This window comes from Orcinus orca, chromosome 10 (genome assembly GCF_937001465.1).
Source record: "Orcinus orca chromosome 10, mOrcOrc1.1, whole genome shotgun sequence".
NCBI classification, from domain to species: domain Eukaryota; kingdom Metazoa; phylum Chordata; class Mammalia; order Artiodactyla; family Delphinidae; genus Orcinus; species Orcinus orca.
This window is the reverse complement of record NC_064568.1, coordinates 95,663,537-95,678,550: the sequence shown is the minus strand read 5'-3', so window position 1 is coordinate 95,678,550 and position 15,014 is coordinate 95,663,537. Positions and strand designations below refer to the sequence as shown.

At 44.6% G+C, this 15,014-nt stretch overlaps 1 protein-coding gene across 12 annotated transcripts in view; it reads left to right on the top strand.

Annotated features, from left to right (window-relative positions):
• The window catches only part of SIRT5 (sirtuin 5), a 30,750-nt gene extending 15,951 nt beyond the window's left edge, over positions 1 to 14,799 (top strand). For 7 of the 12 annotated variants that reach the window (XM_033434873.2, XM_049693800.1, XM_033434876.2 and 4 more), the window contains 3 exons: positions 948 to 1,071; positions 2,739 to 2,854; positions 12,194 to 12,700. In XM_033434873.2, coding sequence (XP_033290764.1) covers positions 948 to 1,071; positions 2,739 to 2,854; positions 12,194 to 12,269 — 316 coding nt within the window. In that variant the 3' untranslated portion in view covers positions 12,270 to 12,700. Of the gene's footprint in view, positions 1 to 947; positions 1,072 to 2,738; positions 2,855 to 12,193; positions 12,701 to 13,799; positions 14,313 to 14,663 lie in introns of those variants that run through there. The other 5 variants (XR_007469914.1, XR_007469915.1, XM_049693802.1 and 2 more) reach the window with 5 other exon arrangements.
• Positions 14,800 to 15,014: the final 215 nt, after the last annotated feature.

Genomic DNA, 15,014 nt, shown 5'->3' with positions numbered 1-15,014 from the left:
TCAAAACTAGACATTAAAATAGCGCTTCCAAAAGTGTTTCTCAGAGCACTAGATCCATGTGAAGTTATAGGCATTACTTGAAAAAAAAGATGTCATGTGCTCAAATAAATATGGAAGCGCTAGATTGAACGAAGTTAAAGTATGTTTCCTTTACTGCAGGACTAATCAGAGCACTGAATATGTGAAAGTACACCGTTACTCTCTAAAAAGCGATTCTGTTAGTATTTCCCTGGTTGACTTAACCTTTTTTATTTTTCTTAATGAGGGTTTCCATTACTAAATTCAAAGTTTTGCTCTAAAAGAATGTTTTCATTACTAAATTTTGAAGTTTTGATCTGAAAGTTTTGATCTAAAAGAATCTTGAGTAGGAGATTAATATGATGAAAACGGTGTTTGGGGGAGATTATTTTAGAAGGTAAATTATAAGATGACCTGGGGTAGTAGCAAGTGAAAGATGAGAGATTTTTAGGAATTGACGCTGGAGAACTTGGCTAGAGACAGGGCAAGAGAGAGGTGAATCTGAGAGAAGAAAGAAGGAGGTCACTGATGAAATTAGCAAGCAGTTGACGTGTTAGAGGCAAACCTCAGCCCAGTACATTCCTCCTGGGCCTGGCTGACCGTGAGCACGACCGTGCCCATGACCGTGGGGAAGCGGCTGGGGAAGAGACAGCTGCTTAGAAGGAGAAGAGCGAGCCTGGCTGAAACGCCTCCACCAGCACGTCAACCCGGTGCATCCAGACAGAATAGAAACTTCATAAGGGCAGGTAGAACTACACCTTCAGGACAAGCTCATGTGGGCTGGAGGGAAGGGATGGGGGATAGGAAGGCTCAGAGTGACCTATCTGGACAGACTGGCCCTGGTGCAGCTCCTGGCTGTCCCCGATCCACTTGGGCAGACCTTCCTGAGAGCAGGTCTTGGGGTTGGCTTAAGGATGACACTCTTCCAGGTGTGAAGAGGCAGCATGCGGGGGCCTGCTGCGACCTCACGTGGTGTGGTTTGGAGAAAACCTGGACCCTGCCATCCTGGAGGAGGCTGGCAGGGAGCTGGCCCTCTGTGACTTGTGTCTCGTGGTAGGTCATGCCCGTCCCTGATCCTCGGGAGGCTCTGAAACACCAGGCGGGGGGTGGGGGTGGGGGTTGCTTCCTCCCTCCCTCCCCCTCTTTTCCTTCCTCCCTCTTCCCCTCCTTCTCCCTCTCTCCCCCTCCGCCCTCCCTTCCTTCCTTTTCTTAAGGGTGTGTTGAGAGTCGGGGTGGTGCCCTACAGAAAAACTAAGAAGCGGTGAATAAGATACGATCTCAAAATATGAAACTAGGGAAGACCATGTCCGGGGCTTCTCAAAGCCTTTCCCCCCAGAAGAGAAATAATGAAAAGAGCATGTTATTGGTTCTGATTTTGAAAGTAACACATGCTCGTTATTAAATTTGAGAAAATACAAAAAAGTATAAAATTCTAAAGAAGAAATTAGAGATCACCAATAATTCCACAATCCAAAAATAGTCCCTGTTAGCATTTTGGTGTGATCTCTTCTAGACCAGAGGGGAGCAAACTATGATGTACATTGTCTTGGGAACAAAGCTGTATTGGAGCATAGCCGTACCCTTCCTTCTATGTATTGCCTGTGGCTGCTGTCACACTATAATAGCAGAGTTGAGTCTTTGTGACAGAGACTGCATGGCCTGCAAAGCCTAAAACATTTACTATCTGGCCCTTTACACAGAGTTGACCCACCCTGGTCTAGACCTCTGCTTATGTAGATGTAGACATATTCAAATTTGAAAGTGGGTTCATACTGTATGTCCTGCTTGGAAGCTGCTTTGTTCACATAGCAGTTCACTTAGCCTATTTCATGCCCGTACGTCCAAATCCACGTCACCTTTTAACAGGCTGCGTGGTGGTGTTCCTTTGTATGCATGTAAAAGGACATAGTTAACCAATCCTCCACTGTTGGACACTTAGGCTGTTTCAGATTTTGATATTTTAAAACAATGCTGTGATGAATGTCCTTAGATGTAACTCTTAGCAGGCTCTTCAAGTTATTTCCTGAGGGCAGATTTCCTGGAAGTGGAATTAATGGGACAAAGGGCATGCACATTGCAAATTCTCCTAACGCATCTCTAAAAGCAGAAGCGGCCTCTCACGGGTGTGTGTTCATTCAGCCGGTATTTCTTGAGTGCGTCCCACTGTTGAATCTAGTATCAATGTGCTCGATAGACGGTTAAGCAAGGAAAGCTGGCTTGTAAAACTTGGTCTGGTCTCCCTGCTCTTGTAAAGAATGTTTATAAATATATATTCGTAGAGAAAAACCTGAAAGAATATACATCAGAATGCGAACAGTGATAATCTTGGTAGAAGTAGGATTATGAATGACGTGTATGTGTTTTCTCTTTGTATTTTCTAACTTAAAAGGAACCTGGATTATTTGCATCTCTTCAAAGAGCAGAAGCAAAACTAAAACGAACCCCCTTTGGGTGACGATCGAGTCATTTCTTTGCCGTTTTCTCCGTGTGTGCAGCTCTTGTCTTCGTATCGCGTGTCCTTCCCGAATTCTAGGGGTCAGCCAGGGGGGCGCCTCCTGCCTCCCTGTTTGTCCCTCAGACGCTCTCCGCTTATCCCATCCCGCTTAGCTGTCCTCACACCCGCCACCACAAACTGGCCCAGGTTTCTGGTAGGTTTTCTGAAAAGCTGTTTCCTCTCCACGGTGTGGTCATTTGTCCGTTTCCGTTTGTTTGCTCTGTAGGTGGGAACTTCCTCGGTGGTCTACCCCGCCGCCATGTTTGCCCCCGAGGTGTCTGCCCGGGGGGTACCGGTGGCCGAATTTAACATAGAAGCCACCGTTGCAGCGAACAGATTCAGGTACCGGGATCACCAGGGTGGGAATGCACGCTATTGAGCGGGTTTGGACGTGCTCATCCAAGCAGATTTTACTACTATTCTAATTTAAAAACACGGAGTTTGTGTCTTCTTATTTGGCCTATAGTTGCTTTGCTGGAAGAAAACAAAGTATTAAACCTAGATGAAGGCAGCTGTGTCTTTTTACGGGAAGTTTGCCATAGGGCTTTTGTTTTTCACATTTTGAAAGTTCTTCCTTTATTCTTCAGACTTGACTTTTATTTGTATTTTTAAGCTAGATTTAGTGATGGCATTTAGAGGTAGGTCAGCCGAAGACTCGGCACGTAAGCCCAGTAGATACCCATGCGGAACTGCGTCACCCACTCTTCTCACCGTGGGGCTCCCTGGGCAAATTCCCCTTTGGTCTCACTGTCAAGAATATTTGTACTTGTGGCCATATTGTGATACTGATCCTGTTTCCCAAATTTGTGTGCAAAGTGCAGATTATCGCAGTATTCGTTTGTAGTCTCATTCTAGGTTCCATTTTATGTCTTCACCTTTGTTTTGCTTTTTTTCACCCCTGCTTTTCTCTCTTCATTTTTAATGTACTTTATATATTCTTGTCAGTCTAATTCCTTTCCAGAATAAGGTAGACTATAAACTAATAAATAAATATGAATAAATAAAAGAAAACTTCACTGAAGCTTCTTGTCACTACTTTAGTCAGTGGTTTTTACCTCAGGTTTTAAAAATCTGATGACCCAGGAGATTCTGGTGTAATTGGTGTGAGGGGTAGCCAGAGCCCCATGACTTTTATAAGCTTTCTAGGTAATTCTAATGTGCAGCCAGGATGAGAACCAATGCTCTTTTTCATTGGAATAAAATCGTGTCACAGACAGTGTGGAAACACTCAGATATAATCCTCTTCAGGTGAGTGAGCTGACTTTCTTCCTAGACTTCTCCAGGTCTTTTTAGTCAGCTACAGCCTATGTGCTTAGACCATAGTTCTTCATTTGTGTATAAGAGGTGGGAACTAGGAAGGCGCCTTTTAAGTTTATTTATTTAATTAATTTATTTTTGGCTGTGTTGGGTCTTCGTTGTTGTAGGCAGTCTTTCTCTAATTGTGTCGACGGGCTTCTCATTGAGGTGGCCTCTCCCGTTGTGGAGCACAGGCTCCAGGCACACAGGCTTCAGCAGCTGTGGCACGCGGGCTCAGCAGTTGTGGCTCACGGGCTCCAGAGCGCGGGCTCAGCAGCCGTGGCACACGGCCTAGCCACTCCGCGGCATGTGGGATCCTCCCGGACCAGGGCTCGAACCCATGTCCCCTGCACTGGCAGGTGGACTCCCAACCACTGCGCCACCAGGGAAGCCCCAGGAAGGCACCTTTTAAAACATTGCCTTCTGTGTGAAACTTATACTCTGAAAATGACAGAATGCTGCTGGAAGAAATACAGAAGACCTAAGTATATGGAAGGACAAAGCTGAAAAGAGTCCAGAAAATAAACCTCATGTTTATAGTCAATTGATTTTTGAAAAGGGTATGAAGACAAATCAGAAAGGGAAAGAAGAATCTTTTTAACAAATGGTGCTGGAACAGCTGGATAGCCACCTGCAAAAGAATGAAATTGGACCCCTTAATTACACCATAAACAAAAGTGGATCACAGACCTAAATGTAAGAGCTAAAACTATAAATTTCTTAAAATATAGGAGTAAATCTTTGTGACCTTAAGTTAGTCAAAGCCTCCTTGGTATGACATCAAAAGCACAAGTAGCATAAGAAAAATGGATAAATTGAACTTCATCAAAGTTAAAGCTTCTGTGCTTCAGTGGACACCACCACTAAAATGAGAAAGACAGTCCACAGAGTGGGAGAAAATATTGGCAAGTCTAATGTTTTAAAGGAACTGGTATCCAGAATATATAAAGAACTCTCACAACTCAATAATGAAAAGACGAATAACCCAATTAAGAAGTGGGCCAAAGATTTGAACAGACACTTCTCCAGATATATATATACATGGTCAATAGGCACATTGAAAAGATGCTGAGCATCATTAATCATTAGGGAAATGCAAATTAAAACCACAACCAGATACCACTTAACCACTAGCATGGCTATAATTTAAAAGATGGAGAATCACAAGCGTTGGTGAAGAAACTGGACCCCTCATACATCGCTGGTGGGAATGTAAAATGATTCAGCTGCTTTGGAAAAGAGTATGGTGGTTCCTCAAAAGAGTACATACACAGTTGACATATAACCCAGCATTCTACTCCTAGGTATGTAGTGAAGAGAAATGAAAATATCTGTCTACACAAAAATGTGTACATGAATGTTTATAGTAGCATGGATCATAATAAAAGATGGAAACAACCCACATGTCCTTTAACTGATGAATGGATAAACAAAACTTGTTATCGGGCTTCCCTGGTGGCGCAGTGGTTGAGAGTCCGCCTGCCGATGCAGGGCACACGGGTTCGTGCCCCGGTCCGGGAAGATCCCACATGCCGCGGAGCGGCTGGGCCCGTGAGCCATGGCCGCTGAGCCTGCGCGTCCGGAGCCTGTGCTCTGCAGCGGGAGAGGCCACAAGAGTGAGAGGCCCGCGTACCGCAAAAAAAAAAAAAAAAAAAAAAAAAACGTTATCTATACAGTGGAACGTTATTCAGCCGTAAAAAGAATGAAGTACTGATACGTGCTACAGCATGGATGACGCTTGAAAACATTGGATTTAGTGAAAGAAGCCAGGCACACAAGGTCACATATTGTATGATTCTGTTTTGTACGAAATATCCGGAATAGGCAAATCAGCAGAGACGGAAGGTAGATTAGTGGTTGTCTAGGGTTGGGGTAGGGAGGAATGGGGAGTAACTAACTGCTAATGGGTGCAGGTTTACTTCGGGATGATGAAAAGGTTCTAAAGTTGCTTGTGGCGATGGTTGTACAGTTCTGTGAATATACTAAAAAACCTGTTAAATTATACCTTTTAAATGAGTGGATTGTATGTGAATTACATCTCAATAAAGTTGTTCTATTAAAAAAGTTATTGTCTTCTAACCTATCCACTAAAATATTGGTACATTGTGGCACTTACGTGTAGCACCTGGGCCGCTTAGCATCATCAAAAGTAACATCGCAGCCAGGTAACCCAAGCCTCTTGTCTGCTTGGAAGAGCATCAGAACGCTCCCAGGTGGGGACAGGGTAAATTTTCTGAAGCAGGAAATGTGGTTCATCCCCAAATTCTATTTTTATTCTAATGTGGCTTATTTTCAGTCAGTTGATCTCCAGCTCATCTCTAATAAGTGTACAGAAAAGTACACGTCATTGTAGAAAAGTAAAATGCAGATAGGGAAAAAGAAGAAAATAAAACTCGAGTGTTTCCACAGCCCAAGATAAGAGTTGGCCTCTGTCTTTCACGCTCAGGACTGACCAGCAAGGACTGGGCATCCATCGTGTTGGTCTTCACGTGAAAGGAAATGGAACTTGGTGGTTTTCCACGCAAGTTAAGAAGAGGTTCTTGGCACGTACTAATGATATCACTTCATAAGTTGGGCCTCCTCAAGCCGCAGACCTGCTGCAGCTGCTACTCTTCTTCAACCAGAATTCTTCAGCTTCACGTCCTGAAAACCTGCCGTGTCTCTGTTTAGACAAACAGGCTACTTGCTAGTCAGAGACTTGGATCGGATTTGGACAGCACCGACCACAAGAACCACGAGAACAGATGCTCGTGGGCTCCTTTGGGAGCCGAGACTCTCTGTACCACGGAGTCTGGGAATTTTCCCAGATGAATATAACTGACCAGTGAAGCCAGCAATGCTTTTGTCTAGGCGTCACCAAAGCTGACATTTAGAAGAGGCATGGGTGATCATCTTCTCATCCTACTCAGTGTTTCAAATGGGGAACCAAGCCCAGGGTGATTAAGAGGCTTGTTTAAACACGCAGCTCAACAAAAGCAGAAATTTCTCACATCTTACGTGTAACAGATGTTGGCTGAACTTTAGTTAGGTCAAGGGGTGAGCAAACTGCTGCCTGTAGGCCAAATGCACCCACCATGTTTTTTGTAAATAAAGTTTTATTGGAACCTAGCCACCGCCACATGTTCCTGTATTGTCTGTGGCTGCTGTTGAACTTCAACAGCGGAAGTGAGGAGTTGCAGCAGAGACCGTCAGGCCTGCAAAGATGAAAATATTTACTCTCTGGCTCTTTACAGAAAGCAAATTGCCAACCCCTGCTCTAGGTTAATAAGAAAAATGAAAATTGGAATGATATCTCCTTTTAACCTGATTTTCTTCGTTATCTAAATAGATAGTGGGAATGCTGCCTCTGTTTTAAACTTGGATCTCACAAGACTCCTTCGACCTTGTACAAGTTGTTTGGATTCTTTGCCCCAATTCTAATTTAGAGACCAAGTCGTGTAGAATTTACCTCCCACTGAAATGTATTAATATTTTCAAGGTGTTAATTTAATTAGTTCCAGTTTTTTTTTTGTTTTTTTTCCCTGTCCCAGATGGTTGTCTTAGATGATTTCTGAAAAACCGTTACACTAGGCATTTTCAGATTTAGGCTTCAAGCTGTTACTCATTCCCAGAGGTCCTTGGCAAGTAAGGGTCTGCGTGCATTTGTTGAGGCAGAAGTGGGATTTGTGCTCCCGAGACACTGGTGTGCAGGGCTCTCCAAGCACCCTGGCCCTCCACGCCCTGCGACCACCTGTTGTTCATCTTTGCATTTCTCTAAACTTTGGAATTTAGTCAAAGCCCGTAATTGTTTCTTTAGCACCTACTATGTACTAGGCACTGCTCTGGGTGCTTAGGATAGGATATGTTAGTAAACGATACACAAACCCTACCGTGTGAAGATGGCATTCTAGCGGTGGAGGCAAATCGTACACAATAGGGATAATAAGTGCGCAGATTCTGTGGCCTATGACAAGTGGGGATTAGGCCGTGGGAAAAGCAGAGGTAGAGCTGGGGGGAGCAGGTGGGTTGTAGGACTCAGTGGGTGGGTGGGGGGAGCCTCACTGAGAAGAGGCCTGAGCAGACTTGGAGGAGGGGAAGGAATTAGCTAAAGAGGTGTCTGGGCTAAGAGCTTTCCAGATGCCGGGACCAGCTGGAGCAAAGGCCCCAAGGGGAAAGCAAGCCTGGGCGGTTTGAGGGGCAGCAGGGAGGCCAGCATGCTTGGAGAGGAAGGAGCAGGGAGGCGCTCCAGGAGAGGTAGAGGGGTCGGTACGGTGAGGAAGTGACCTGTGTGCTGGGCAGGTGCTCCCAGAAGAAGCTCACTGCAGGTGGAGTTGAGAAGTCTCAGGAATTCTTAGCTAGAAAATGGTTTTATCGCTTGTCTTATTTATGTATTTACTCCTCAAGAGTATAAAGAGGTTAGTTCTTTTAATTTACAGCTGATCACATTTGATAGGGAAGGCCCGTGCTCTCCCAGGCAAAGGGGCCCTGTGGTCTGTTAACCAAAAAAGTCACTTAAAGCAAGAATATAATAAAAAAGGACACGTAAGTATTTCATTTTCATTTAAAGCATAAATGTGCATTCATTTGCCTTTTTTTTTTTCTGATAGAGCCGAAGGCCTTTTCGTTACTGGGAATCTACTGACTGGAGCTCACCTTTCTTGCATAAATCATATTCATAATCCTCCTGGTGTTCCCCAAATTTCCCTGAAGAGAAAAATCACCTGAGCCTTTATTTTATAAAACAAAACAGATAACCAAGAAAATCAGACCCCAAGGCCCCGGTCTGGACTTCCTGAGTCAGAATAGCCAGGGCAAGAGGGCTGTTTATTTGTATATTTAACGAGTGACCTAGGTGATTCTTATCATCAGGAAATCTTGGAAAACACTGGAATACAACTCCTGGTTTAGATATTTTTCTGTTTATTTGTGTTTTTGGGGGGGCCACGCTGCGAGGCTTGCAGGAACTTAGTTCCCCCACCAGGGGTTGAACCCACGCCCTCGGCAGTGAAAGCACAGCGTCCTAACCACTGGACCACCAGGGAATTCCCTGTTTTTTCTTTTTTTAAGTGGAGAAAGAACATACAAAAAAACTTTGAAGCATTTTCCCCTCATCTTGTCCACCTACATCTAATTTGACAGAATTGTTTTTAATAACATGTTTTGTCTTTCCAAAGCATTCAGCTACTTTTCCTAGAAATAATCCTCTTTTAATGGCTATATTTTTGCATTAATTAAATTTTTAATTAAATTGGATCATTACATTAACCAATAAAAGTGGCATGAACATATTCTGGGCGAAACACCAGTGGTCTTGGTTATCCTACAATGGGAGGGATGAGGGGAGAGGCACCGGGCTGCTAGAACAGGGGTCTTCAAACACCTTTGTTCTTGTACCCCGTTTACACTTTTTTTTTTTTTTTTTTGCGGCACGTGGGCCTCTCACTGCCGTGGCCTCTCCCGTTGCAGAGCACAGGCTCCGGACGTGCAGGCTCAGTGGCCATGGTTCACGGGCCCAGCCGCTCCGCGGCATGTGGGTTTTTCCCAGACCGGGGCACGAACCCGTGTCCCCTGCATCGGCAGGCGGACTCTCAACCACTGCGCCACCAGGAAGCTCCCCCGTTTACATGTTTAAACTTGACATCTAAAATTTATCAAAATCATTGAAAAAGATGTGATTCCGAATTACTGGAAATAAAATACCGACATTTAAAAATAAAACTGCCATTATCCTAAACTGCCATTTGAATGTATCCAGTCAAATCGAAATGTCACAACTGCTTGATACCCACGTCATCCATTTACAGAATAAATATACAAGCCCTTTTTAACAATGAGAACCTTCACATTTTTTCTTTTTCTCTTTGAACTGGTATTCCCATCCTACTTCTACCGTAGAAATTTATATTAATGTATTTTTATGCTTGAAAATCTTTTGTTGACTATCCTATTATATTCTGCTGTAAAATATATGAGTTACTGAACTATTTTCAAGTTCTTTAAAACTTAAAAATTGTTCCATTGAAAAATTCTTGTAGATGGAATTATCACTGCAGTAATTTATAGTACTAAGTTGTTGAAAACAACAAATGATACATTTTGATTAATAATTCCATAAAAGTAAAACTATGGGAAATGCACCTCTTAATAGATGCATGGGGCATGAGTTTTTTGAATTAGTTCGGGTATCCATGGCTGAGTATTACGCATTGTTAGAAGGAGACGGAGTTCATGTTGTTGTAGCCCAGTCGGCCTGTGGTCACAGGAAACCTGTATTCTGAGAAGATCAGGTTTCCTGACCCACTGCAGTGAGCAAGACCCCAGAGGAGCCGCGGGGCATGTCCCCAAACAAAGGAAAAGATGGAGTTATTATAGGATTTGGAAGGAGGGTTGAGTTCAGGTAAAGTTTAAATGAAGCAGTTTTTGATAGACTCAGCAACTAGCAGGGCTGTGGGTGTGGAGAGGGGTCAGATCTTCTCTGGCTGCAAAGTGGCCGCAAGGTCCTGTTTCCTTGAAGGTAGATGTGGAACCCTGGTCCCAGACATCCCTTACCTGGAGCTCTGCACCTGGGTTGGAAGTAAGGCTGCTTCTCGGAGGCTTAGGTCCTCCAGATGCAGGATATTTCATTCTTTACTGCCGTCATACTGGTAGTGTATGATTTTAGAGGACAGAATTCCTACTCAGTGAGTAACAAAGCAGTGGTCGCTCAAAGAAGGGAGTTGTTATGATACTGTGCAGCTTGTCCTGGGGGAAAAAAATTGTGTTTCTTGCTAGCTTTGCAGCTGGCTGTATCTGTGTCTCTAACTCCAGTCTGAGGGATGGCAGGGAAGATTTTTACTGGCCGAGCTAAATTTTGCCTTTTCAATGTCCAATGTCAATTGTAATTCTTTGTTTTTGCTTTTTTAAAAAAATATTTATTTACTTGGTTGCACCGGGCCTTAGTTGCAGCAGGCGGGCTCCTTAGTTGTGGCACATGGGCTCCTTAGTTGTGGCAGGCGGGCTCCTTAGTTGCAGCTTGTGGGCTCCTTAGTTGCAGCATGCATGTGGGATTTAGTTCCCTGATGAGGGATCGAACCCAGGCCCCATGAATTGGGAGCGCAGGGTCTTATCCACAGGGAAGTCCCAGTTTTTGCTTTTTATAGATGAAAGTACTGAGAAACCTGGGCCTCATAAACCCTGGGCGTGAAAGGAATTTCACTATGGCATCGCCACTCAGATTTTGGACCGCCTTCCAAGTTATACGCTGAAATACCCATAGTAATCTTGAATCACGTTTAGTGATCTGTTCATTGACAACTCTATAAGACCCTCTTTCAATTTTACTGAAAGCAAGGATGAAACGGCCCTGCTCGCATGTGTTAGCCGGTCTTTAGAAACCGTTTGTTTTCTCAGATCCACACCGATATTTCAGACATCCCTTTCTTTTCACGTTCTGGGATAAGGCGCCATTGTAAGGTTTGGGATGGGTGAGGTGAGCTGCAGCTTGCTTTGGTAAATAGGGAGGAGGGTGAATGTGGAAAGGGGCACAAGGAAGAACATGTGGAAGCTGAGGCTCTCCGTGCCTGGCTGTGCTTCTCGGAAAGTCCTCAAGGGACTGTGCTGGGGTGGAGCTTTTTAGTGGCCAGTGTTCCACATGCTGCCAGTGGTAGAAGGATCAGAGAGGCCATTTGGTCGGGGATGTCTGTTCGTGGCACAGAGAACAGAGTATTCAAGGGCTAAGGCATTCATGATTTGTGTTGTATCAAGAATAAGTAATATGACCAAATGCTTTTTTCATTTTTAACTGTGCTCAGTTGATTTTCTTATTAACGATACACTAGAATTAGTTGGGTATTTTTTCCCCCTGTCCTAAGTGTTTTCCCTTGAAGGAAGCAGAAGTCGTTGGTTTTTCTTCTTTTCTCTCCCTCCTCTTTCTTGATCTTTCTCTTTTTCCTCCTTTCTGACTGCAAGTCAGGGCTAGTCGCGAGTTCCAGTGGACGGCTGCGGAGGCCTGTGGCCTCAGGTAAAGTCCTTATGGTCCACATGGTGCATGAGGCTCTTTTTTTCTTGTCCTTATTACCTGTCAGTAAGATTTTGTAAAACTTACAATATGTCAGTTATGAGTTTGGCAAAGCAATCACAAAATACAACCATGTCTCCCCTTCTTCCTTAAAAGAAAATCCTTATTTATAGCACCTAAATTCTAAGCAATTGCTTTCCCAAATTCCCTTGGTGACAGGGGCCAACCCATAGTGAAGTGTCTGCATTTGGAGTTTTCAGAAACTACATGAAAGAACTGGGCACAGAAACGCATAAGACTGCATTTGTGAGAATGTGAATTTTACTCTGGTTGTAACTAAGAAAGTTGACTTGCTGAAGGAGAATGTTCATCTTGCTCCTAACTCTGCTGTGTTCGTCCTGCTATTTCAGGTTTCATTTCCAGGGGCCATGTGGAACGACGCTTCCTGAAGCCCTTGCGCCTCATGAAACTGAAACTGTTTCTTAATTGCCCTGAGGAAGGAAGAAATCACAGTGCATCTATAAGTACCAGGCCACCAACAGGAGAAACAGTCTTGTGGATGGTGAGCTGAATACTGAAAGGTCTGAATGTATCTTCTGGAATCCAAACTGCTGATAAGTGATGGGACTTAGAGGAAATTGTAGTAAACGTGTTTAGAAGGAGAAGTCACAGAACTTCTCAAGTCAATTCACGTTATCTGGTTTGAACTAAACATAAGATACCTCTGATGTGTTTGGTTGGTTACCGGGAGGGAAACAACTTTGTAATTAGATTGTCTAAAAAAAGTAATTTTTTTTTTTTGCTATTTGGGTAGAGGGGTAAAACCCTGGTATTTCTGATTTTTGTGCAAGGTTTGGTGGAAAATAAAATCCCTTTCTACAGCTGGTAATTGACTGTATAAAGGTGTTACCCCAAGAGATATCTTTGTTGGAGACTTTCTCTTGTCAATGTTTATCTTGTTTGGCTGCCTAACCTCAGTTTCAGGGGGATAGCTTACAACAAGAATTCAGGCAAGGAAGGAAAAGAAATTAGCAGTAAGGTAGAAAATCAGGATGAGAAAAAAGAATAATGCAAATATATGGACTCCAAGGACAAACACAGCTGCCTAAAATTTAGCACTGGCCTTCCAAGTGGGTCATTCCTCAATATTATAAACACAGAAGGACATTTCTCACTATCATCAACACACGCTTCCCCCGACACTGAATTTTGAAGGGAGTTTTTCCCGTGGGACTTGAAAGTTTTATGCTCATACTACCTCTGCGTAAAGTAGGAAGAATACAGCCCTCTCCTCAAGTCCCACCATCTAATGCAGCTCCCAGGGATGCCTGCTGCCGGCAAGGCAAGCATCAGAGGCCTGACGGAGGAGCGGCCTTCAGTAAACAGCGCATGAAGGTCGTACATAACTAGCTCCCTTGGATCAGGTGGGCTCCCTGGGTGATTATGCAGCTGGGCCATATCATCCCCACCCCTTACAAAACTGCATTTACTATTACACCCTTGGCGTTTGTAGAAGTAGATGACAAGACGCTGTGACATAAAACTTTGTACTGCATTTGCAAGTCATGCCTTTTAATAAATCCCAAGTATCCTTTGCATGGGCAAGAGGGGTGCCCATAACCCACAGGGAGTCTGAAAGATCAGCCAGGCACCCTGAGGGCTCCCGTCATATGCTTTTACGTGGGTGGGTCAAAGCACGCACACTGACGGGACTTGTAATACTTATAATGCAGGTTTTGTACATAAAATACCGTCATTCACTTCTAGTAGGTTTGTTGTAGGGCTTCCTAAAAGTGCACTGTATACAATTCCCTAGTGTTAGCAGTGATGGAAGTCAGAACACTGTTTCAGGGAGTCGGACTATATTTTTAATTCGTAATTTCTATCTGACCAAGATCCAGATATTTCAGAACTGTTCTTTGCAACTCCCTTCCTACTAGGTTGTTGGTACCAGTAGCTGTTTTTTGTTTCTGTTTTGTCAATTCTGTTCATGTTTTGGTCTTGTTTTTAAACTAGGAATTGCTTCCAAATCAGAGCAGAGGAAAAGCGAATTGAAAATACTCCACAATTTATGTGAGGTAGGATTATTCAGTTCAATTCAATATTTACTGAACATCTGCCGTATGACAGACATTAGAAGTACAGTGCTTAGAGAGAGATGGACCATCCCTCAAGGAGTTCACAAAGACTGGGTTGGGACAATTGTCATATGAACTGGTAAACAGCGTGGAAGCTATAGTTACAGAAATGTGTTCAAGATTCAGAGAATGCCATTAGAGATGAGCAGAGTGGGGATGGGGTCGATCTTAAGGTGCTTGGAAGTCTTTAAGAGGAAGTCAGCCTGGGTGGGAGTTTTTGAAGGTATAAATAGGAGTTCCAAGGGCAGAGTGTGTGTCACTAGGGCATGTCCAAATGCAAGGTAAATATGAAATAGCTTGGTTTGTTCAGAGAAAGATGAATCATTTGCTATCGTATAATGGGTGAGAGAAGATAAACACAAAGGTCATGAAGGGCCACGTATGCTAGGAAATGAAATAAGTATACTTGGGGCGGGGGCGGGGGCATAAATATACACAGTACGGGGGGGTTGCGTCACTAAGTGACGGTAGGATGGGCAGACACCGTGCAAGGTCCTGGGGTTACAGCAGGGAATCGGGGAGGGGGGGTCCCCGCTCTCAGTGAGCTCCCGTTCTAACGGGAGAGTCAGACAACAAGCTGTTAAGGCGAGGAGTCAGTGATGGACACAGAACAGGCAGTGGCCGAGGGCTGGTGGTCAGGGATGCCCGTGAGAGGGCGGCCGAGGTCGCCACGCCCACGTTTGGTGCTGAGGATCGATTTAAATCCGAGTCTGTCGACCTTGTTTCTCGTCGGCCACAACAGGGCTGAAAGGCATGGGGTCCTGCGGCCATAGCGCACTTCCTCCTTTTGAAACTGCACTTCTGTGGGGAGTGCGGAAAGCCGAATATCGACCAAGCGGATCTCGGAGCTAAAAAAGGCGGCGATAGGGCGACTGGGGCTTGTGGTCACCGGATGGCGGGACCTGCGAGCCCACCTCAAGGAGCGCGAGGACCCAGCCAACCCTGCTCCCGGCATCCCCGCCAAGGAGGCAGCAGGATGTATCTTTCCTGCCTAGAAACCACGACCACCTGCCCTCGCAGTCGTGAGCGAGGAGGGAGCCGCGAGGCCTCCTGCGCGCAGCCCCGGAGCCGGGCGGAAGAGAAGGGCCCCCAG